Here is a 26345-nt window from a genome sequence, read left to right on the forward strand (position 1 = left end):
CGGAGACCCGAAATCTACAAGAGAAAGTATTTGGTTAAATTTCGAAAATCGTCGAAAATGGGTCGAAATTTGCATGAGAAAAATTTCATTTTTGAAAAATTTCCCTAAAAATTCTAAAAAAATTCAGGGATATATATCCCGACGTGCTGATTCCAAAAATATACCATGTGTATGGTAACGGAGCAATATTTTCGGAAAATTCGCTGTGAAATTCGAATTTTTCGAAATTTTTAAAAATTGCGATATTTCAACTGGACGATTTTGGAAAAATGGTTTAAGTTATCGAAGAAATGAAGCCAGAAGTGACTTCTGAGGTCCAAAATCTACAAGAAAATATATTTAGTTAAATTTCGAAAATCGTCGAGAATGGGTCGAAATTTGCATAATGGAGGTAATACGAATACATAATGGAAAATTTCATTTTTGAAAAATTCATCTAAAAATTCTGAAAAATTTCAGGGTATAGATCCCGGGGTGTTTATTCTAAAAAGATAGCGTGTTTATGGTCACGGAGTAATATTTTTTTAGAATGTATCTATTATTCATTGTTGCTTAAGAATTCTTTAATTTTTGTTTAATAAAATTTAGGTTTATTTCTTGAAGTTTGTTTTCAGTTGTGTATGAAGTTGTTATTCAATTCCCTTTCAGATTTTTGCGAAAATTGCTGATCTGAACAAATCGTTAATCCGAACACACCTTTTTCCCAATTAGGAATTAGGATTATAGAGAGAGGTTCTACTGTACACTATACGTGTAATGAAAAGAACCAAATGTCACCCATGTTATGTGAAAAAGAGTATACTAGCTAAAATTTAATAAATTTTTTTGTTTAGAACGAATTTCTGGTAGTTAGGTAAAATCACACAAAAATTGCCCCCCCCTGAACGAAATCCTGTATCCGCGCCTGATTGAATTATGTGGAACAAGATTATTAACTAATTGTTTTACTACATTTGAAAAGTGGTCATTAAGATTATCCGCGGTCAAGTTATTATTTTGCGATTTATACTTACTTTGACCTAATTCCGAACGAATGAGGTCCCAAACTGCTCTACTTTTATTTTTTGAGCTTTCAATTTGTTTCTTATTGTATTCTTTTTTTGCTAACACAAGACGTTCTCTGTAGATTTCCCGTATTTGTTGATACGCCCGATTTGCCCCTTCAGCTGCTCTTGGAGACTTCCGCATTATGTCAACGGCTTTTAGACTTTCTCTCATGTTTCTTAGTTCGTCGTTATACCATTTTGACTGAGGCTTTTGAGTATGTAGTTTAAGAGTTACTATAGGAAAGCAATGATAATACAGATCTAAAAAGCTACTGAAAAAACTACTGAAAGCAGTTTGAGCAGATTGAGATGAATATATAAAGGACCAGTCAGTATTACGTAAATTTTCACAGAAATTTTCTAATTTTGTGATAGTTATGGGACGATATATCCGCTCCGTTGTAACCACGCTGTTCGTTGAGAGTTCACATTTCATTTTTAAGACTATGGCAGAATGATCGGATAGCGTAGGATCTGTTACTGTACAGTCCTCTAGCGAATCGGGTAAATTTATAAATACATTATCAAGACATGACATTGATCTAGTTGGCTCTTTCACCAAAAACTTCAGATTATACGAAGCCATTAAATCTAGTAATTTATTTCTGTCTACACTAGATTTCAAAAAATCTACATTGAAATCACCCGCCAGTATAAAGGATTTCTTAGGTTCCAACTCTAGTAAGTAGTTTAATAGTGACTCTAGGTTATACAAAAACACTTGAAAGTCACCGTATGGTGAGCGGTAAATTGTAATAACAACATTATTTAGGTCTAACAAACTCACAGCTATTATTTCTATCGATTTCTCAACACAGAATTGGCTGACCATAATTTTTTTATATCTTAAATTCGATTTTACATAAATTGCAGCTCCACCATGTGCAAAGTTTTGCCTACAATATATATCTGCTAATATAAAATTTTTGAGATTACAAGTATCTTGTTGTTCCGTCTTTAACCAGTGTTCCGTCAGACAGATTATGTTTACATTTTTTTCCCCTACTAACAATTCTAATTCTAATAGTTTATTTCTTACGCACTGTATGTTTACATACAAAATTTTTAATAGCTTGTTAAATTCTAAGTCAGTTCCTGAGTTTTTGGCATCTTCCGGAAAAAATTAAATCGCCTAACTAATAGACCTGACGGCCAGAAGTTACTATCATTCAGCTTATCTAGAAGATCATAGTCAAAGCCAACCTTAAAGGAAAGTGTTTGGGCCTCCTCCCTGGAATCCAGTTTTTCGACCCTAAAGTCTTGATTTGGACACTTGCTCACCAAATAGTTTCGCAACCCTTCAGCGGTCGAGTTCTTCGTTGCACGACCTACGTAGAGCCATGCCCGTCGCGTTACAGCTGCGAAAGATGTTTGAGTAGACTTGTTCCCTTCAACATTTTCTCCCGTATTCTCCTCTATTTTTGCCGTGCCATAAATGCCTTTTTGATTACGCAGTCTTCTTTCTCCCGATCTCCTTTTATCATTACCGTTGATTTTTTGATGATCCGGGATGAATGGTTCATCTCGGATGTTTGTACTGACTGTCACTTCTTTGGTCTCACGATCGATATGATTGTTTACAGTTTTTACCTGGTTGGTAGTTTTTGCGATTGAGTTTTTACTTCCTTCGCTGGTGGCTATCTTATTAACTTTTCCTTGCAAATACTCTATTTTTTCCTCCAGTTGGTTTACCAATTTCACGTATATTGCATTTTCCCTACTTAGCGATGTCGTCATATGGAGTATATCCGCCAACTTTCTCGCGGCATCTGGATTAGGAATACATTTGACACAGGACCAAAAAGTAAGCCTTTCGTCTGGGTTGGTATTTCCAGCACTAGTGGCACATTTGGAGTGGTACACTACATTGCACAACGCACAAATAACACCTTTTGCAACTTTTTTGTTACACGACATTAAGGCGCATTTTGAATTTTCATTCAGCTTCACGGACAGCACGCCAGTCTTGCTCGCCATCGCCAATTGGAGATGGAATGTAAGTGTAATAGAGTGTCGTATCTTAGATTAACTTTAGATTTGTTGCTAAGCCTTTGTGAATAATTTTGGCTGTGTTGTCAATTTGTGCCAGGACGCTACAGGATGAAGTTATGTGCTGAATTGTTTAGGATTTTTCTTTACGAAGTCGGCAACAATCGTTTCTTATACTTGGATCTTTGATTAAATGTTTGCTGCAATTCTTGGTATTAACTATTTGGTCTTGAATAGCAAACAAAAACCCTTCTGTTTCGGCATAGTTATATCTTTGATTTTCTTGTTGATGTAAATTTCGCCTAGCTCTTCAAAGAATTTTCCAACAAGTTATTTTGGTTGGGCCCACTTATTATGTTGTCTAGTTTGTGGTGTGGGGATTTCTTCGGTATTAGATAGATGTAAAGGTGTGTAGTTCAAGTCTGCCCTTGTTATGGTACGAAATAGTTCGTTTCTTTCTGCGCGTCTCAGGAACTATTTCTTCAATTCCGAGATTTGTCTTTTGAATAAATTTTCTAAGTTCTGGAATCCCCTTCCTCCGTTCTGTCTTGGTAATGAAAAATCTCTCAACTGATGACTTCGGATGATAATAATAATAATAATATTTATTCCTACAGGTAACACCCAATTACAGGAATAATATCAAACTAACTAAACTAATTCATGACAGTAACTAAAAAGGTATAAATATTGAAAAAACAAAAGTATCTACAGCTAATTAAACATTAACCCAAATTAACGATGCAATTACAAATACTAACACTAGAATCAAAATTAATATCACATAAATGTGCAATTTTGTTGAATAAATTACACATAACCGACACTGGAGAGCGAACTGAGACGTTTGTACGGCTAGAATCAATATAAAACAGAACTTGTTGACGAGAATTAAGTCTAGGTACAAGTATATTAAATCTATTTAGAATATCAATGCAGTCTACTTTATTGTGAAATAAATTATATAAAAATCTGACCGCTATTACTTTTCGTCGTACAGCCAAAGACAAACAATTAAAACGAGAAAGTAACATGGAGTGTTCATAACCTTGAGGGGGATAAACACCATCCTCCAAATATACTAAAAATTTGAGGAATCGTCTTTGAACAGATTCTAAATGACGGCAATGTATTTCATAAATCGGATACCAAATTAAAGTACCATACTCCAACTTCGACCTAATCAAGGAACAAAACAATATTTTAAGTGTTCTAATATTACAAAAATTGCTGCAGTTCCTATATATAAAGCCATAGGTTCTAAGTGCAGCAGCAATAGACGCATGAATGTGTTGCACGAAGGTGAGTTTACTATCAAATATTATACCTAAATCTTTGACTGTATGACATCTCTCAATAGTGGAACCATTAATGTTATACTCGTAAATAATATTCATGTGTTTTCTTGAATAAGATACTACATTACATTTGCTTTTATTCAGAGACAGACGATTTTCCAGACACCACTGCACAATATTTTCGATATTTCGTTGAAGTAATGCACAATCATATAAAGACTCAATTTTCGAATAAAGTTTAAAATCATCGGCAAACATTAATTTGTCACACAATACCACATCTGCAAGGTCATTAATAAATAAAAGAAAAATCAACGGCCCCAGGTTAGACCCTTGGGGTATCCCAGATGTGGGAGAAAAAGCAGAGGACGTGAAGTTACGATATCTGACCCTAAATTCACGATTAGAGAGGTAAGACAAAAATAATTTTAGTAAAGAATCAGAAAAACCTAGAATACGAAGCTTTTGTAATAGTATATGGTGATCGATTTGATCAAATGCCTTGGAAAAGTCGGTATATATACAATCAACTTGTCCTTTGGCATCGAGCGTTTCTGAGACGAACTGTGAAAATACTGTTAAGTTGGAGACAGTTGAACGGTTTAACATAAATCCATGCTGGTAAGGACATATTATATGTTTAATTGAACTGTAGATGTATTTATATAAAATTGATTCAAAAGTTTTCACAAAATTGCAAAGCAAGGATATAGGTCTGTAATTCGAAATTTGATTAGCTTTACCTTTTTTGAAAATTGGACAAATCATGACTTTTTTCCAAATACCAGGAAACTCTGAACGTTGCAAAATTAAAGTAAAAATAGTATAAAGAGGATCAGCAAGGACATGAGCGCAGTCTCTAAGTATAAAACTAGGAACATTGTCAATTCCCGATGTTAACGAGTTTTTGGATTGTTGCAAGTGTGTTACTACATCAGATATGGAAATATGATCTACAGAGATTATCGACGATCCGGGGTTGCAATGTACAGAGATGCTGTCAGCAGCAAGAGGAGACGGAGGAATAAAAACACTATTAAAGTAACGGCCGAAAGCATTAACTATTTCAAGAGGATCTGAAATCTCGATGTTATCATGATATAGTAAACCTGGAATACGTGTCGATCCTTTTTTATTATTTATAAAACTCCATAATTTTTTAGGATCATTAGATAATGAGTTCTCAGCAGAACACAAGTATGCTTTATATGCTTCACTAATAAGTTTTTTACAGAAAGCACGCTGAGTTTTAAATAAATTGAAATGGTGTTGATCTTTAGTCCTTTTAAATTGTTTATACATTGACGATTTAACACGCAGGTTAGTTATTACTTCGGATGTGAACCAAGGGGGATAGTGACGCTGATTTCTGGGAGCAAATTTAGGTACTGGCAGATCAAATAAAGCATATAATTTGTTATAAAACATTGAGCATGCTATGTTAACATCCTTAATATCTTTTAAAAAAGTCCAGTCACAGCTTGCAAGCATGTCATAAAGAAGAGGATAATTTGCATTCTTGAAATTGTAACATCGATCTTTACTATTCAAACGAAAAGGAAGGGAGGAACCCTTAAGAATTGTTTTTATGCGTAAATAAAGAGCGGGGTGATGTAAATCTTCATCTACCAATGGCGAGACTGCTTTCTCGACCACGCATTCAGAATTGAAAAAAATTAGGTCCAAAAGTTTTCCATGAACATTAAGAATATTGTTGTACTGATGTAAATTATGAAGATTACAAAAATGGTTTAAGGTGGTACAAAATCGATTTTCAATACTAGTAATATAGTCAGGTACATTGAAATCGCCTATGAATAGAACATTATTTTCATGTTTCAAAGGTTCTAATGAGTTAAGAGCATCAATAAAAAGTTCAAACTCTAGAAAGGGAATATTAGGCTGTATATATAATACTACTACAAAGAATTTAATATTTCGACAATCACTAACTTTAATGCATATCATATCAATGAACGGAAAACTACTAGTAATACTGCTCACATCTAATTCGCTACACTTAAAAATATGCTTTATAGCTAGCAGAACACCACCACCTCTGGATAGTCCTGTTAATTCAGCACTCCTGTCTTTTCGAAACACAACGTAATTATTAGAAAATAATTCAGTATTACTTATATCAGGAGTAAGCCATGTTTCTGATAAACCAATAAAATCAAAATCATTTTCCAACACAGAATTATAAAAATGTGAAACCTTAGATCGGAGACCTCGAACGTTTTGGTACAGTAATTTAAACGAGTAGCAATAATTGGGTGAGCGAACTAGTTTAAAATTTTAGGGACGCCATTGACATAACGAATTCTCAAATTTGTTTCGCCTCTGCTCAACCGGTTGTTCAGTTCTTCTTTGATCTGCTTGTAGTCAGGGTTGGGCACTATTTGAACTACTTGTAATTGAAATACAGTATTTGAAATACAATTGTATTTTGTAATTTGTATTTCAAATACATGACACAGATGTATTTTGTATTTTGTATTTCAAATACATTTTAACTTGTATTTTTGTATTTTCAATTACTTGAAATACATTTTATCAAACTACGGCGCGCTCATTACAACAGTTTTGCGATCGTGTTAATTCGTGTATGTTCGTGTACTTCGAGAAGTAACAGGATATTCTATGGTTGTAACAGAGAACATAGAGAAGCGCCATAATTTAAATTAAATGACGGTTGAGGACTTCGCAATTTATGTTGGCAGCAGTGTTTGGTTCTAACTATGAATAAAATTAACTAGAAAAAATGTCACAATATTTTTAACGACGCGTTTTACTTTCGACAAATTGACACTAGATGGACCATGGCCGACTAGTATAAAGATTATGGCCTGTCCAAAGGTACCATACGTGCTGCCATCTATTAATAATTCAAAAACGACAAAAGGATTATTAACACTTTTTGAAAGGCACAAAGTCATTCATACCGAAACAAACGACCATTACACGTTTTGAAGTCTCATAATGTCAAATCAAATTAAAATTTTGCTAAATTATTAAGTGTAATTATTAATAGAAGGCAACACGTATGGTACCTCTTGGACAGGCCATAATCTTTATACTAGTCGGCCATGGGTGGACATGGAATGTAACATACAGGGCCAACTTATAAAGATAGTGAAAGAATTCTGACAGTTAACTTTAAAATTTTTAGGAACGAGCTTCTATCAAAATTTTATTTTTGCCACTGTATTTTGTATTTTTAAAAGTATTTGAAATACTATTTTGTATTTTGTATTTCAACTACAAGACATAAATGTATTTTGTAATTTGTATTTCAAATACATTAAATTGAAGTATTTTGTATTTTGTATTTCAATTACAGTGGAAAGTGTATTTTGCCCAACCCTGCTTGTAGTACTGGTTTTGCTTTTGTGTTCTATCAAAGGAAATAGAAATATTCTTGTACTCAGGTAAGCTTCGTAGGTACTTCACACGTTTAATAAAATTGGTTACTTCTTTCTCGCTACGCAAAGTGACTTTTAGAGGTCTAGTTTTTTCACTGGAAGGGCGACCCAAACGTTGAACCTGCAGATGATCATTATCATAAGACGAATCCATGGCTTTGAGGATTTTAATGGTCGCAACCCGATCTAGTTCTGGAACTTGATCTCGAGAAAAACTACTTGATTGTTCTGGCAGTCCAAAGAGGATTAAATTTTGTTTTCTACTTTGGCGATCTATCACTTCACCAACGAGATCTTCAAACAGGGTAGGTGCTAATTCCTGTTTAGGAATAAAAGATGCCTTAAGATCATTAAGCTGGGTTTCAAAGCTTAGTTTCAAACTGTTGATAGAGGCCGTGAATTCAGCCTGAAGAGCAGAGATTAAAGTCTTCACATCCTTAAATTGCGTCATATTATTATTGCACGAGTTGCAAACCACTTTAAGTGACTTTGATCTGGTACGAGTAAATTTGATATCTGTATCAGACAACCCTACACAATTAAGATGTAACATTCCATGGCAAACATCACACGGTATGGATGTGGAATTCGATGACTTAGTATCAGAGCCGCAATTTGCGCAAGGATTCATTATAGCAAGGGTAGGAAGGAAGTTAACAGGGGATACAGATCTTCTGCACCAAGGGGTCTTTCAAGGTGGTTAACTGAAAAACAAACAGAAAGACCACGGAAGTAGCCGAGGTAAACACAGGAAAATGGGATATCTAATACACAGTATTTCGTGTCAGGTATAAATGTATCGCTACGTATGTATGACAAAAAAGTGATAACCTGATAACTTACAGCGAGTTGGTAGGATTGACCTCGCATTCGCACATATGTCGAGTTAATTAGTATCCCTAATTATCAAACAGAGATACCTTACTAGTATACGATCCAGTAGAGAATCCGTGATAGCCTGGTTAATGCACACTCAATATAACACTATCAAATTGAGGAAATACATAGAAATTAAGGAGCAAAATTCGGAGCTAACTAACTGCACTGTCACTCTGATGATGTTTTCTATATTGTGTAATTGATTTTCTTGTTGAGATGCTTAAATTTTTCAAATCAGTTTTTGACCATTTAATTATTCCAAAAAATATGTATTTATTACTCTCATTAAATTCTTTCCGTTTACCTATGTCTTCAGAATTAATTTTATTATTATTATTATTAACAAACAAATTCAAAACAATAGCTCGTCAGGGCATCTCCTGTACGGATAATATTTTCTACTCAATCGTGAAGGACTCACCGAATATCAAAATCATATCGGTCTATTTAAAGTCAGTCTTTCTTAAGAAATTTCAGCTTACTAACGTTAATTAGCTCATGAATGCGTTTGTCAAATTCTGGGCCTAGATTTGTTTATGACCCCACTTTTTCCCGTAATTTTATTCACCTGTTTAAGTAGGTACATGTTTTTCTTAAGCATTCGCAGTTTCACGTATTCACATTTAAAATAAGAAATAAATGGTTGTCATTAAAATATATTAATCAGTATATAGACCACGTCGGCAAAAAGTTTCGAATTTTTGTCAAATTTATGAGTTAACATAATATAAAACTTCATAATAACAACAGCGTTATAGTTTATTAAATCGGTAATAACAACCAGTTATAAACTGAACCAATTAAACATTCTTATAAAGCACTCCCTAACGATTTTAATGTAATAGTAAATACATATTTTGTTTTCTTAGAAGTCTGTCGAACTTTTGGACGTCTGTCTGCCGACCTGACGCCGGCAGTCGCAACGCTATATGCAATTCATTAGAAAAGCTTTTAACCCTAATGTAGATTGATGCGAATGTCAGATCTACACGCGACCACCGCGTGTATGAGACGGGGGTAGTGTACCCTCATAAATGGACTAAACGGCAACACGAGGATAGCTTACGTCTTGTCGAAAAGTGATCATTAATTACTTACCTGCTCCTATTTATTTACGATTACCTCATCAAAATTTTACATACAAACTACTGCTCTATGAATCATGGAAGACAGGACAGATGTCTTCGGGCATTTGGGGCCCCTAACCTGACGTTGGATGACTCATTTCGCAACTCTTTGATTGCAATCTGCAGGCAATACTTTACATGACAAACTAAATGTACGTGATTTCATTTATACTATTCATGAATTTAAAACGCTTTCTGCACTTGATGTGTAGAAACAAAATAAAGGCCAACAAAAAAAATGTATTCAAAATTTCGTATGCAAAACAGTAATAAATACACAGTTAGATATCTTTACAATTGAAAAACAACCGTATTAACATTATTAATTTCCTTGGAACTTAAATGCGAATGCCTGCATTATTTATTACGAATATAGCGTAGTCTGCAGCCAGTCCCTTCTGTTAACGTTAATTTGGTCACTGGTGTCAATAGTTTTTCGTCTGTGAAATTCATCTAGAACAAATATTTAAAAAATATATATCAAAGTAACATATTTACACTTTGATGCTCACCAATCATTGTTTTCAGTTTAAAAGCACATACCACAAAGTTTTCAAAATTCATGGAACCATTAAAACCGTAACGCAACATGATAATCACCAATATTTGTCGATTTACTTTGTACCCACAAGCAGTGAGGAGGTTTCTCAATTCAAAACCATCTAATTTCCCAGAATTATCAGCGTCAAATTTTTTAAATATTGCCTAAAATTAGAGACCAGTTAAAAAAACAATCATTGCTTCGAACGCAGAATAAAATTATTCTGTTTTTTACACAGGTTACCACTATTCAACAAGAAATTACCCCTTGTAGTATACAGTATATGCAAATTGCGAGATAACATCAAAGTAATTACAGTATATCTGATGATGAATTATAAAATATGCAACGGTATAAAGTAAATGGTACTATAGTGGAAATGTAATGCCAAAGAGACACATTAAAAATCTTTCTTTGGCAATACATTTCTCACTTATAATTAGTCTTAAAGTAGTAGTAACTTAACTACTTAAAACATAAAAAAATTTATCATCATGAAATGAGTTTTAAATCAAAATTATTTGATTGGGATTCGTTTATAAGATAGACTTATAATAAACACCACTGTTATATGTAAAAAGTTTGTCTATCCTTGTTTCCTCATTTTAGAGAATGTATATTTAATTAAGGTAAGCATAACATGATTCAGATTTCGAATAGTTTTACAATAATTAAGAATTAATTTATAAAATTTCCGTTTATTCTTGTTACAGAAATATGTTTCCACCTTCTAAGCATTTCATTATGACTTAATTCCATTACTTTGAAAGTGATTTAGTAAGTTGTAGAAAAATTATTAATAAATAATTTAATATAATATAATGTCAATCTATAAAAATAGATAAACTCCTATTAGATTTTAAAACTGGGCAAAGTTCACTCTCATTTTGAAAACCGAGAACTGAATAATTTTGAAGAAAACTGGATAATAAAATAACTTGTTTGATAGCTGTTCATGGTTATTTATACTAAACTAAAAAATTGGTCGAGGTTTATTTCAACAGAACTTCCCTCACCTTTTTCGAACCGATCTGGAAATCAATTTTGTCCCAAAATAAATGTCCGACTTCTAAAAAATGTTACTCAGCCTATTTTTTTAATAAATGGAAAAATGTGTTTTTTAAAGAATAATTATTTTTGTTACAATAAATACAACATCTTATAATAAGTTTTGATATAATATTGAACTTCCCTTGTAGTTAAAATTATTTTGGATTGTATTTTCAATTTGTTCTCTTTGTTTGTCATATTAATAAAATACATTGTCCCAGATTTCACATTTTTATTCCGCTGTTCTGAATCACATAAAAGCAGCATTCACAAAAAAAAAGACATTTTAAAATTGTCCTCAATGCCAAATTCGACTAACAGTTTTCGTTGAAACCGAATATCCTATAGCCCCAGCATAGGCTCCGCGCCAGTGGCGGCTCGTGGTGATTTTTGATGGGTGGGCAAAGCATTATAGGTAGGTTATAACATGTATGAAAAAAATATATATATACATATATATAATTAATCATTTTTGTGAGAACATGTTTTTGTTTTGGTGCTGCATGTCAATCAATATAATATAACAAATATTTTATGTATATTACATATATATTATTTTATAAATGTTACTTACAATGTCGGTCAGCAAGAACCAACGAGAACGTCGAAGACTCTTGCTAGAAGAGGAAAGAGGAGCAAAAAAAAGTTCAGCACATAAATAGATTTGTTGGGAGTTTATAGAACTATAAACTCAAATAATGATCCCAACATGTAAAGATTTTGAAATAACATTAAATTTTAAACCTTTCAGATAAGCTACACTTAGAAAAAGCAGCAATTTGGAAAATTATTGTAAAAGCAAAATTAAAAATGCCAAATCAAACAAAACATAAATTTTCAAAATACTAACAAAGTTAACAATAACAAATAAAATAAAAATAATTCCAAAATAATCGTTCTGAAGACCACTAATTACCAAAGACTCCTCCACAAAACTTTTTAAATTTATCATCGAATTTACTTTAAGAGACATTTGCGATTCATCTTGTCCCCGAAATGTATGTTTTTGTGTAGCCAAGAAAATTATCATATCGAATAAACGCCGAATTTAAGAGAATTTTCTATAGTTTCACTTCGTTTTCCAAGTAATTTTCGTTCATTCAGATTGGTCATGTTTTTGTAAAGCAGTAGCGATATATTTTATATCGCTCTTCTTGTGGAATTCTAAAGTATTCGTAATTTAATTTTATGTTAAATAGCAGATAATTCCAACAGTTTTGTTTGTTGTTTCACTACCGATCAACCAATAGGTACCTAATATTTATTGTCCGAACTTTGATTAAAGCCTTTATTACTGCCACGAGAGTTTGTGATGACCAATTGTTTCATTTCGGGACATGACCTTAATTTATAAACAAATAATTCATAAATATCAAGTTCCATACTACTGAATTTATTTATTAAAAACAAAAACTCAATGTCTTTAATGCCTTCTTTACCACCTCTCTAATATTATTTGCACAGCTTACAGTAGGATTTGCCATTAAAAAAAATTGCTAGAAAGTACCTACTTTGGTACCCGCCCAACTATTTGGTAATTTGAAAAAGTTACATTTTATAATTAAATGCACTATCCACAATGCAGTTTCTGATCTGACTGAATTGAATTGAGTCGTGTCTCCGACGAGGACGAACCATGCCGAGTGCTTCCGATTTTCAGGGTGGATTTGCCCACCCATGCTAGAGCGAACGCGTAACAAACCTGTGCGGACAGTCTGAATTAAATAATAAATTAAGCGTATATTTAACTTTTGTTGACTCTGCTACAGCTATATTAATGAAACAAAAATGCATATGTAATAATAAAAAAAATACACATGTCAGATACGTACTGCAGTAATAAATGTATTACTTATTCTCATCATTGGTTATTCGGATTTTTAAATTTATAATTCATTATAAAGTTTACACGGTGTCATAATACAAGAATATGGTTATTACAAATTTTCATTTGATATGAAAAAGTATTTATTAATTATTACGGTGTTGGTCTTTTCTATAACAATAGTATTCAAGAATTTTCGCATAACATTATTTTCCTTACTACCTTACCCATATTTCAATAGAGTAATAAAAATAATTACCTCTATACTTTTACAATACAGAAGAAGTAAAAAAATCGAAATTAATTTATTGAATCCTTGAATCGAATATCGAGAGATCCGATTCTGCAGCGTTTGAGATACACGTTGAGGCCAGGGCGTCCTGCCCCGCTTGAAGCAAGAAAACACGGACATGCAAAGACGCGCGTTTCGAATTCTTTACTCTCAATTACGTACATAGAAAACCGAACGTATGTCGTTGCTTACAATCAAGAGGGTGGACCAGGGTGGACTAGCCCATCCTCACATGAACCGTATAACGCCGAGATCTGACGCACTTTTTTACAACTGCAATTTCTCAGTTGCGGAAACTGCGGGATGTAATGAAGAAAATCCGTTGGCTTAAATGCGGTTTACGACGATAATTATTTGTGTATACATATAAAATATTTTAAAAAAGAAAAAAAATCAATATTTTACTTCGTATCATAAACAATCAAATAGGGTGGGCATTGCCCACCCTGAACACCCCGAGGAGCCGCCACTGCTCCGCGCTTGATATTTCCGTTTACACTTACTTCAAGAAGAACTTGGTAGATGCCCTGACGAACTTCTTCTGTGAAATTACCTTTTTCCTTTAACAGACAGACACACAGACGACAGAGAGACGATAGACCGACGGAAACGAGAGATCTACTTTTTAGTACCTTCGGGGTGATATTAAGGTACAATAGTACCTTACGCTCAGGAAGTAAAAACATATATGTTTTTAATTTTTAATAAAAAAAGGTAAAAGTAAAAATGAAGATGTTATTTTTTTATTTTTAAATATACAGGTATTGACAAAAACTGACTAGTTTTTTATAAACTTTTTGTAGTGTTTAATTTCTTTGAGTCAATAGTCAATAATTCATACTAACGAATAAACTCGGAAATCAATTCCAAGCATCGAAAACCTAACGTGTGCTAAATAAAAAAAAAAAACACTTCAACGGTTATAAGTAAAGTCCTGACAACTATCTACCAAGTACGTAACAGGGGCGCGCGCAAGAGAGAGGATGCCTTGGCGTAAACGTGTCGGACGGTCAGGTATCGGGGGTAGCAGCGATACCCCAATGGTCGATGTTTATTACTTGCATGAGGCCCTCAGTGTTTACATCCACGTGCAGAGTGGTCATTTGGCAGGTCGTATTAGCTAGAAACGTTTTTTATAATTTGCAATCAAGCGAGTATCAGGTCCCGCCACTGCACTCGATGTACCTGACCGCATCGAGTGGTCGACATTACTGCGCGCGGAGAGTGCCACACAATACCTGGGCGATTGCATCTGGTAGATAAGTGTCAGGACAGTAGTTATAAGTATTTTGGTGCACAAAATTCAAAAGAGAGAGACTTGAGAATTTTGTTACTCGGTATGTGTCAACTTATTTTATTTTGATTTTTTTCCCATGAAGTTATTTCGAATTTCCTAAAAGTTTATAAATAGTTTTCGTATAACCTGTCACAAACGGTTTATAAAGAGTGTTAAAAACTCAGAAGCAATGTAACAAGTGAGTATTATTTAGTCATTAGTCATTATATTACTCATTTGATTAATCGTTGCCATTATTTTGCTAATTTTCGATATAGAAATTACTCTTCTATTAACCATCAAACATTTTTGTACCTTGTATTTTTTATACAGGATCACACTGTTAGGCAACCAACATTTCAGAGAAATATCTCGTACATATAAAGTACATGTATAGTCTATAGTACTCTATAGTATAGTCAGTGACTTATATATAGTCACTGGTATAGTAATATATAGTATAACAAAGTAATAGATGAATGTATGTAGGGTAGTTATCAATCATTCAGATCGCAAAAAATACAACAATACGGTTATTTTTCAATTCATCGGGATATAACTTTTAAATACAGATTTAATTTTCTCTAAAAAGTTGTACATGACCGCATTATTTAGGTACTGTGCTTTTGTTGAAGTGTTTCTAAATATTAAGGAACGCTGTAACTATAAATGATCAATGTCAAGGATCAATGTTACATTGTACACATTAGAATTATTATATTTAACCTGTGATCTCATCACAAATAAAATAATATTAAATAAATCTATATCGATAAGCAGAGACGGTTTGAGATACGATATTAGGTAGTTGTATTTCAGTCCTAATACAATAAAAAAAAACTATATTTCGAAACATTTTATTTATTGATTACCTCAAAAGTGACCATAGGATTCAAATGAAATTTTAGTAACACAATTACTAGATTAGTATTAGGTGGCAATCAATAAGATTAAAATATTTTGTCCTCCCTAAAACTCCGATGCTGTTATTTTAAGAAAACGTAGTTAACGAAATATATTACCTTGTATCATATGATCAATACAGTTATGTATTATGTGGATCGTAGATTAATTCATACTGGAACAAGTTTAAATTCCAAATTAATGTCATAAATACATGAAGGTTAACTCTCTTATTTTTGAAAAACAACACATCTTTTCCAAAAATTTGATGAAATCATTTCAAATAAAAATGTGCTTAAAATTTTTAGTAGAGCATGCTCATTTCTTTGTGGTTCAACTATGTTTCCATATTTTTTAGAATTATTTGTACAAATGTCTGAAAAACGAATTTCGACAAAAAACGATATTTTATATACTTTTTATCGAAATTCTAGAACAGTACTGTAATATGAGAACGGATCTCTAGAGATATTGAAATTTTGTAAAAGCCATTGTTTTTAATTTCAAGAGGGAAACTTAATTTGGTACATTGCAAATATGACGCATATAAAATTTATATTTTTACTTCCCTAGCGTAAGCAAAGGAAGTATTGTAATCGAGTCCGTCGGCCGACTCTCTACTTTTGCATTTTCTCAATCTATCATGACCCCTAGAGGACGAAGAAATAGGTCTCCCGTTTCCGTCTGTCCGTCTGTCCGCCTGTCTGCCGTCCCGGATTTTTATTAGACAGATAATCTCCGAAAGTACTGGGCCGATTGTTGTCAAGTTTTGTATTGATATTAGGTATATCATGTAGATGCTAACCAAAATTTGTCTAATCGTTCCCACCACTAATGTGACGACGTCACTTCAAAATTGTACATAGTAATTGTGTTTTAAATTGTATCAAATAACATACTCCTAAACATGTGCTTTATGACTCCGAATTGAGTTTTTACCCGAAACGTCCATTTTTGGAAAAAAAAATCCAAATTATAGAACAACGTTTTGCAATTTAATTTTGAATCTGCTCAACCGAATGCTTTAAAATCTTGCAAATGTTTTATGGTTATAAAGAGCATAATAAATGTTTAGCCAAAATATATTTATTTATCCGCTCCAAAAAATTGATGACGTCAGCTCAAAAGATTGCCGAATAAATCCTATCTAAAATGTACAAAATATGATGACTCTGTACTTGTGATTTATTATTCCATTAATATTTTTTATAGTATACAGGGTGACTCAAAAAAATTATCATTGTATTTCAGGTGCGAGGGAAGTTCTGTCGAAACAACTTTCGACCAATTTTTTTAAATTGCAACATAAATTTTTTAACGAAATTTCATAGATTATGAATTTACGATTACAACGATATAAAATAATTTGGTGTATTTTATTCTCAGTCGATAAAAAAAATAAATTTATAAATGTAAAAAAATAGGGGCGTAACAGGTTTTATTCCCTTTTTTTTTTGTTAACTCTTGTTCCTATGTGCAAATAAATACTTGAATACTTATAACTCAAAGACAGTGCAGTCGTGTTGTATTTGATGCAAAACAACATAGGTATACTTTAAATTTTCTACTTTTTTTGAAAGAAGTTATAGTTAGTAAGTAACATTATACATATTTAAATTTTGAGGCTTATCCGAGACAAGACATATAACTAGAACAAACAGGTTTCGGAGGTCACATTTTTTTTTAATTACAACGGAAACGAACACAGTGAACTCCTTACCACGTTGTTGGAAAAAAAATGCGAGTAGGTGTTTACAAAAGAGAATAAACACTAAATTCTATTTTAAAAATGCAATGCAACACAAGTGAGAAACCAAACTCACACTCTACTTTTTCAACCCGCGATGCAAAGAGAGGTTTTTTATGTTATAATAATAACTTTGAAGTCTTTGTCTGTCTGTGTGTCTGATGTCTGTGGCACCGTGCACCCAAATTGATGAACCGATGTCAATGCATTAGAAATCAGCTCGGTTCTCACGAAGGTGCATCGGCCGTCGCAGCGAATTTTAACTAATTTCAGACTTTTTAAAAGTTATTGATTTTGTGTCGGGAGTTTCTAATTAATAACACTTGTTTAAACCGATACTAACATAAATGCAAATGTTAACCAATAATGATACGAATATCCGCATGCAACTGTTATCGTGCGAGAAGCATCATATTAATGAAAATAAAATCTCTTACCCTTAACGACGCAACATCCTGCATTAAGTTTTCAAATTCCTCATCATCAAGCCTGCCAGAATAATCTGCGTCCCATAACGCCACTATATTTTGACATGTATCTTTTGAAAATGAGAATTTTGGCTTCGTAAAACAAAATATTCCTAAAACGAGCATTACACTATTAGCGGCAATATTTTTTAACAATAAGTCGGTGCTTACTTCTAGTTCCAAACTGTTTATTAAGAGCTTTTTTAACTCCATACCATCCGATCTCAGATTTGTCACCAGCTACTTGTTGAAATAATGACTTATTAGTGAACTGATTGTCTTTCTGCTTAAATACATAGGTCGGTTATTTTTACTTATTTGCTGTTTAAAGAAGACTTACGGCTACATTGAGGATAGCATTAGAAGAGTATCCAACTTCGTCGTCATTTTCTCTAAAAAATTTGGTATCAAAAGAAAGCTTAGTTGAAGATAAGCTTGAAAATATATATTATGTTACTTTATTGTGGGATCCCTTTGTAATTACCCTGCATAAATAAGTTAAAACATGTTCCAACTTTTTTCAGGGCAAGGAAACCAAATAAAAAATTTTGCAAATTTTAAATAAGTATTGTCGGTTTTTTTTTTACACAAAATTTATAGAGATTCTGTTATTGTATTATTAAAATTTGAGTCAAGCATTTAAACCTCAAATTTCACTGCAAAAAAATATCTTGTACGAGTATATGTATAAGCATGGTTTAGAATGTATTTTTTTTTTTTAGTAAATTTGTCTTTTTTTAATTTATTTATGTAGGTATAAATTTATAAAAAAAGGACAAATGATAGTGACATGAACGTCTTATTCTCATTGCTTTTCATTGATCTATGAGAACCTGATTCTCATCTTGTCTAGTTTTTTTTTTTAATGAACTAGTATATAAGTAATATCTACTTGAAAATCAGTGATTCACCACGTCGATTATAACAGTGTGCTGAAAAGATAAAGTGAGATATTAAATACAGTACTCATTTATCTAATACATCACAAGTGTTTTGATTTACGAGACGCAATATTTTCTAATCTTTAACTACAGTGAGAAAGAATTTCGAGATTGTATATTCTTGTTGTAAGCTATGAGAGTGATTTCATAAGATTATAAACTTACATTATATTTGCAGTAACTTCGGAATATATTCTCAACAAATAACTGGCATATACATTTGGGTATCCAGTGCTTGGTACTATACAGTATCTTCCAACAGGCAGCATAACTCTGACAGTTAACTGGCGTGTTCCAACTTCTGCTCGTTGAACAACTGGTGCGGTGGATTCAAAAAATGATGAGTCCAGAAGTTGACCAGCACGCGTTTTTACCTAATACATAAACAAAAACATGTTGAAATACCACTCACTTCTGTATTTTATACCGTGGTACATACATATGCAGAATATCACTTACCCTATAGATGTTAATTTCAAGTGGTAATTCATTTTCACAAAGAGCACGTCTATCTTTTTGCAATAAACCAATCACTACTGCATAAGACGAACTGGATTTATCTTTATCTCCTCTGATTGTCAAATGGTACTGTGGATTGTTAGAAAAAGTATCTAAAAATTAAGAACTGTTACAATAATGTGTACGATACTGAACAACAGAGGATACCCATGAATTTACGTCCTCCACCAGCTGTTACATTAGGCACCCAACTACCTTCAAACATATTAACAACCCAGTTCTTATCATCGCCATCGGAATATAAGAACGAACTTGGATTAAGGTGACAAATATCTACAAATGTGAAGCATCTTTGGAAATCAGCAGCTTCAATCCAAAATTCTCCGTCAGCCCTTTTGGTTAATAGTTGATTTTTAAGTTCTTTAGGTAATAAATTCCAAGAATCTGAACTAAAAGGATAGCATACTTCGAAAACTAGTTGTTATTTATTACTTTGGTTATTTGTACTTGTCACTCCAGTCTCCATTCCATTCAGCATCATTTCCCCAAGGATTTCTTACTCTTATTAAGCGTATATCGGAATCGCCAACTCTGATTGGTTTCATGCCTGTCACACTGTAAGCATGTGTTGTAATTAAGCCATCAGACCGTCTTCCTTCCAATTCCGGGGACTAAAAATTTTGTTTTAAAAATGTGTTGACACCTAAGAGAAAATATTTTACTAACCACTATGGAACAACCCATAAAGGATGACCTCTGGTACGACACGTACATAATTTCATAAATTTGTTCATGGCTAGCACTATAAAATTCAGAAAGTCCGCCACATAAATCTTCTAGAGCTTCTGTGATTTGTCCACCCTCAATGTTTTTATAAGAACCATAAAATCTGAAGAACAGTTTATATATTAAGTATTTGTAATAAGAAGTTAAATCTTACTTAGCATAAGCTTTCTCCAAAAGTGATGGCCAAAATTCCCGTCTGTCAGATGACCGTAAATATACCAATTCGTTGTCAACGGTGGGTAATCTATCGTCAATCACAACATCAACCCAGCGTCCATATTGCCAAAATCTGTTTTCAGTAAGTTAATCATCAGTGGGAAAGTCAGAAAAAAAGATCAAACATAAGTAACAGATAGAATAGAGTGAAGTCTATATGTATATTTTTTCAGCAGATAACCGCGATATGAAGCTTTGAACTAAACAAAAATATCCGCATTATCTCTGAATCCAAGAAGTGCGAAACACATGGTTAAGTTTTTTCTGGAGCACTGTAAATTACAGAGCGTTTTCTTCAGTGTATTTGGCGCTAGTTCTCGGGAATTACCGTCAAATTAAAAATTAAATGATACGAAACCAACAATGGGAACTGTTATGTAAATGAAGGAACAACTCTTAAGTGGTGACCCGGATCACTAAAAAAAGTAATATTCTCTCGTCACTTTTCTTACACAACCCTTCTTTTAAGAACTGCAGGAATCTTAGAGGCAGAAAGGGATGAACAAATTTTGGAAATGATTATTGAATATCCAACTCTTAGTATTCGGCATACTAGTATTTCAGTCAGTAAGGATGTCATTAACGAGAAGGGACAGAGCGTGTTTGCAACAAAAAGTGAGTAGTTTTGAACATCTGCTACAAATTTTAAAATATTTTTATTTACATATTACGACACTGGTTGACACGTTAAAATTGATTTTTTAATAAACAGGTTACTTTATTCCAAGTCTTGAGTTTTATTTTCAAGTGGTGTTTTATTGGTTGATTTAATACCTAAGTCTTCATTTATGAAGGAAAGACTTTTGACAATTGAAAACTGCATAATATTACTTCCTTTAGACCCGATTTACAGAAGCTCAATTTAATATTTGATTGAAATCACTAAACGCCTCGTTAATATGTGATTAACTTAATCTTAGTTAAACTATTCTATAAACTGGCTCTTGGTCATTCCGATCACCAGTTAAGAGTTGTCCCTTCGTTTACATAACAAGCTAATTATAATTGTCACCAAGATGTCAGAATATATAAAATTTTCATTCAAGGTACAAATTCAACGGAATCGAAAAAACCCGGACTTTTTCAAAAATGGCCAGCAACTCAACACATAATAGTCGCTTTTTTCTTTTAGAAGGCTAATAAAAAATAAAACTTTGATTTGTTGTTTATATTTAATAGTAATACTAATAAGCATAGCACTGGCGTTATCACCACTTTTTATTTTTGTAATTACCTGAAGTGAAAAATCCCAGCATAATCTTGAGAAAAATTCTGATCATTTGGTACAACCATGCAGAAAAGTTTTTCATTAGTTGTAAGATTGGCAGTAGCAGCTAAAAACCAACAGTCACCAAGTTGTCCTTGATCAATATCAAAACGTGTAGCTCCGTCTATAATAAATTGAGGATTTTCGACAATTTCCTGAAAATTATGGTTACCACGTCAACCCAACTGTATTTTTTAAACTATAAATTCAAGGTAGATTATTATACACCGTAATTTTGTCACGTCTTTGTTTTCGGCAATAATAATAATGATTAATGAACATTAAATTAAACACTAAAATAAATTTCCACGTGATTTCTTCGTTCTATTGAACTTTTTACTGCTTGAACGCAAGCTCTTGAACGTAAGTTACGATCTCTAGACTATGAAAAAATAGATCTCCCGTTTCAGTCGGTCTTTTGCCTGATGTTTGTCTGGACTGGACTGATTCTTGTAAAATTGTATATCAGCTATGTTAGGAATAACGTATAGATGATAAACAGCTACTCAAAATTTGTCTAACCGTCTCCAGCAAAAATTTTATAACATCACTTCAAAATTTTGCATGGTAAACCCTGTTTAAATTTATAAAATAACATACTCCTGTACTTGTGGTTTACGAATCCAATTGATTTTTTAAATTATTATTTTAATTGTTACCCATGTTTTCAATTCTTAAGATTATTACATTTTCAAGTTTCAAAGAAATGGTTTACACAATTAAGAAAAAAATGGAAACGCATGAAAAGTTGCTGTAGTTTAAGAAAGATTTTATTCTTATTTAAGGTGTTTTTACACATTTGTGTGAACTATATAAATTATGTACAATATTTTCTTGGATAAAATATGTATTTCAAAAACTATTGAAGATGCAGATATAATGACGGATTTTGTTAAAAAAAATCATTAGGAGTAAGTACTTGCTATCCAAAAACTTAAAAAAAAAATATGACGTCGTAGCTCTAAAGTGGACAAACTTTAGAACAGCATAATGGGAAATTCAGAAATAAAAGTTGTCTATTTCGGCGTTTTCGGCAAATGCCATCAGTTTTGCAATTAGTGACTTTATTTCATAAATTTCCGCACTGTATAAAATTATACTTGATAAGTTTATCATGATGACCTGCATATGACTCATATGAGTGCATTTTTTAGTCAACGTTGCGCTTTCTTTATTTTAAACTTTTTCAGGACCAGATTAATTAAAGCAAAATAGATGAAAACTTCAGGAAATTCGGTCATAACGGTACCCGATTTTGCAACAGAAAACCCACTATGCAGTTAATTTAACCCTAAGCAAGCTTGAAATAAGGAAAACGAAACGTTGATTTCAAAACTGACACTTAACTTATTTATATAGACTAAGTGAGACTAACCTATCAAATGATAATAAAAAAGAAATTTTAGATAAAACTTTACTTACGAAAGGCCTTTTCCAAACAACTTCTCCTTTGATCTTCGTCATAGCTATGTTTTTGGGAGCAAAGTTTTCATCACTAAAAAGTGTTTTATTTTGTACATGGCTTCGTCGTAGTTTTAAATAATTTTGTGGTGGTCCCGTTATTTTAAAACCAGTAGTTTTTTCTCCAAACTGAAATCCGGAGAAATTTACCAATCTCATATAATATTTTAAAATCCAGTTCTTCATTTATACCGAATGTTATGTTGATCATACTTATGTTTATAGTAAAAACCTCAAAAATTAAATTTAATGCACTACTACAGTGGAACTACGAATTTGAAACTTCCTAAAAACAGCTAAAATTTATACTTCAATCGTATGTTTTTAGTTGTGTTATTATAAAGTTATCATTTTGAAACTTTCATACTCAAAAATAATAGTTAATTTTTTCCTTATTTCATTATTGTGCTTCAAAGAATGACAGTGTTTTGTGAGAAACTGAATAAAAATAAAAAAGACAATTTTTTCAGTTCGTACAAAAAACACAGGATCGACAGGCCTCAGAAGGGCAGTGTACACTGAACAACACCGCTGTTTAATACATTTTCGAAATTTCAAGACTTGAAGCAATGAAATATTATAGTCGTTTCCAGGCTTAAAGGCCTACATTTTGGGTTGATTTTTTTTTTAATAGAAGTAATATTTAATTTAAAAACCGTATTTTAGTTTTAACTCCCACTGTAAGTAAAAGTCAAATACATCGTTTTTGTCAAGTGTTGTGACGTATAATTTTGTAAAATACTTAAAACTCTCACCATATAAACTTTATCAAACTCGGCATAATTCGTGATCACTCCACCATCGACTGTGTCGGTGTCAAATAAGTCAGAAGAAGTTTCATCGCATGCCGGAACTACGTGATACGATGTGGTCTCACTTTTCATATTCTTCATTTTTGCACAGTTTTCAGAACCAGTGCCAAAACTAATTGTTCGGATATTTAAATCGTACTGACACTGTTTACCCGAGCAGATAAAACTATGTAGAAATCATTTTTGATAAGATAATAATCGATAAAATCCGTTAGTGCACAAAGAGAATTATTTTTATGAATTATTAGAATTTCTGTTTCAGAGAAATTTACGGAAACAAACTTTCACTTTTTAGGACAACAATACTTAATATTTGGAAACTGAATCTATACATAAAAAGATAAACTACAAAAGTTACATTAGGAAATAGATAAAAATATGAGGTTGTGTTGAAATACGCGCCAAAACGGCAAAAGTTACAAATTTATGTATTTTATTTTGTGCTAGCTATTAAAAGTAGGCTGTTTGGGCTTATTTTTAGTCTTTTATCTACCGGTACATAAAGAAGTCTTTTACCTACTGTTTATTTTGTACTTTGTTAAGGTTGCGAAGTAAAACCAAATAAAGAAAGTCAAACCAAGGCAACACAATTGTTATACCGGGTGTCCTACGTAACACGCAATAACTCAGGTATTTTTAAAGGGATTTTTATGAAATTTAAAACAAGGTAAAGGTTAGGCTGATACCAAAAAAAACTATTTTATCGTACAAAAAATGAATTTTAACACAGCTTCCTGTTGTTAAAAATTATTCAAAATTGCGTTATAACTTTAAGCAACTAAAATAACGCCTGTGCGCGAAAAATTAATTAAATCACTGTTTTTGTTTAAAAGAATCACGCTAATAAAAACGCAAAAATTAATTAATTTGATTTTTTAGGTTTAGTAGTGATGTCGGTGCAAAACAATTACCTGCGTCGTCGAGTTCAATTTTGTACACCCCTGACATTTTTGTCAAAATCTGACAAGTTAGTGAAAATGGTTCGCTTTTTTTTAATTATTAAAACAGAAATCATTTTAACCTACCTAATAATAAACTTATTTGAAGATACGGGAAGTGTACAAGACCTAAAACGAGTGAAAAAAAACAAGATGTTAAATACACCTAGCAAAATTATTTCCATTCAAGTTAGAATTAATTCCTGAACCTAAAACAATTTTGCACCTTCAAAAAGGTTGTAGCCGAGCAACTGAAAATTAGTATTTTCTTAAAATTTAACAGGTATCAAATTGCCGCAAGGGTGTCCAAAATGCGAGGAATACAGTTTTTTGTTTCATAGCTACCTATCCTTTAATACTTTTTGGAATTATTTGCGCAATAATTTATCGGTTTTTGTCTAACCAGACGTATTTCGGAGATGAATTTTTGCATACAGTATTTATTTTTCATGTTTAATCAAGTGATGTAAAACTTAATTAATTCAAAATTAAATTAAGGCATGGAAAATTTACTTTTTAAAAATAATGATTATTCTCACCGGTTCATATTAATCCTCACCTATCAAAATACCTACATTTCAAATTTCATAACAATCAGTTCAAAAATACCTGAGTTATTGCGCCCGAAAGTGTTACGTGGGACACCCGGTATATGTACTGAAAATATTTACAATGGTCACATTCGAATAGTTTGAAAGTTTTATTTAAAATCTGGTGCATACAAAATCAAATAAAGTATTATACACGACGATAAAGAATCTTTATAATATATAAGGTAAAAGTCCCAGTCAGTGATAAGGTCCCAGTGGATGATCAAACGTGCAAAAGTAATTGCAAAATAAGTATTGTACACCAGAAATCTGTAAAATCTTTATAGAAATATTATCTTGAAGATGTCTGTATGAAATCTGCATTTATTGTAATTTTGTAGAATGAGGTATTGGTAGATGGCAGTCTAAATAAAAATCTGAAATCACTTTCCATCTCAATTTCACAGCTTCTTTTACGTAGATCGCTAAGCAAGTGTGTACCAAAGTAATTTTATTATTTGCCTTCAAGCGTTAGTCAAATTAAGGTTTGTCCTCCTAGCATGTCATTGTATGTTTGAAAAATCATTTAAAATATATTAATTCTCAATAAAATTGGGTTATAATCCATAAAACTGCAATTCATCTACTGGTACTCTTGCAGTGTACCAGTGGTTGATAATAGGTACCATTTAATGGGTCACTGCGGATTAACGCATTATACCAGTTGATGATGATTCCAAAATTCCAGTTCTGAAAAGAGTAATTTTAATGAGAACGCTTAAAATTTTGATGAACACGTGCAAGAAATTACACAGCGACATTATGGATAGTTAGACAACAGAACGTGAGAATCAAAATATTCAAATTCTTCCAATAACTCCTGAAAAAGAGAATGATGAAATGCTAACTTATGTTCCATAGACTTTCAAAAAGGTTCTGTTCTGGCCAAAAACTCTGGAAAAGAAAAACGGAAAGGAAAAAAGAGATTGCTTCTGTGGCTAGCCCTACCCACTGGCAGATGTATCATCGGAAAAAAGAAAATACTTTGAAGAAACGAAAAAAGGTTGATA

General features: G+C 32.4%; 1 protein-coding gene across 1 annotated transcript; it reads right to left on the bottom strand.

The window, feature by feature from the left end:
• Nucleotides 1–9984: 9984 nt before the first annotated feature.
• LOC135134930 (calpain-A-like) lies at nucleotides 9985–23965 on the bottom strand. The gene is made up of 14 exons (XM_064063829.1): nucleotides 23751–23965; nucleotides 22957–23124; nucleotides 21502–21689; nucleotides 20206–20340; nucleotides 19992–20154; nucleotides 19773–19936; nucleotides 19473–19714; nucleotides 19266–19417; nucleotides 18972–19180; nucleotides 18206–18257; nucleotides 18037–18148; nucleotides 17836–17978; nucleotides 10277–10469; nucleotides 9985–10217 (listed from the first exon to the last, which is right to left on the bottom strand). The coding sequence occupies exons 1-14, from the start codon at nucleotides 23886–23888 to the stop codon at nucleotides 10129–10131; spliced, it is 2148 nt and encodes a 715-aa protein (XP_063919899.1). The 5' UTR covers nucleotides 23889–23965; the 3' UTR covers nucleotides 9985–10128.
• Nucleotides 23966–26345: the final 2380 nt, after the last annotated feature.

This window comes from Zophobas morio, unplaced genomic scaffold, assembly GCF_036711695.1.
Source record: "Zophobas morio isolate AGI-343-1 ecotype UQ-CSIRO unplaced genomic scaffold, CSIRO_AGI_Zmor_V1 ptg000024l, whole genome shotgun sequence".
In the NCBI taxonomy this organism is placed as follows: domain Eukaryota; kingdom Metazoa; phylum Arthropoda; class Insecta; order Coleoptera; family Tenebrionidae; genus Zophobas; species Zophobas morio.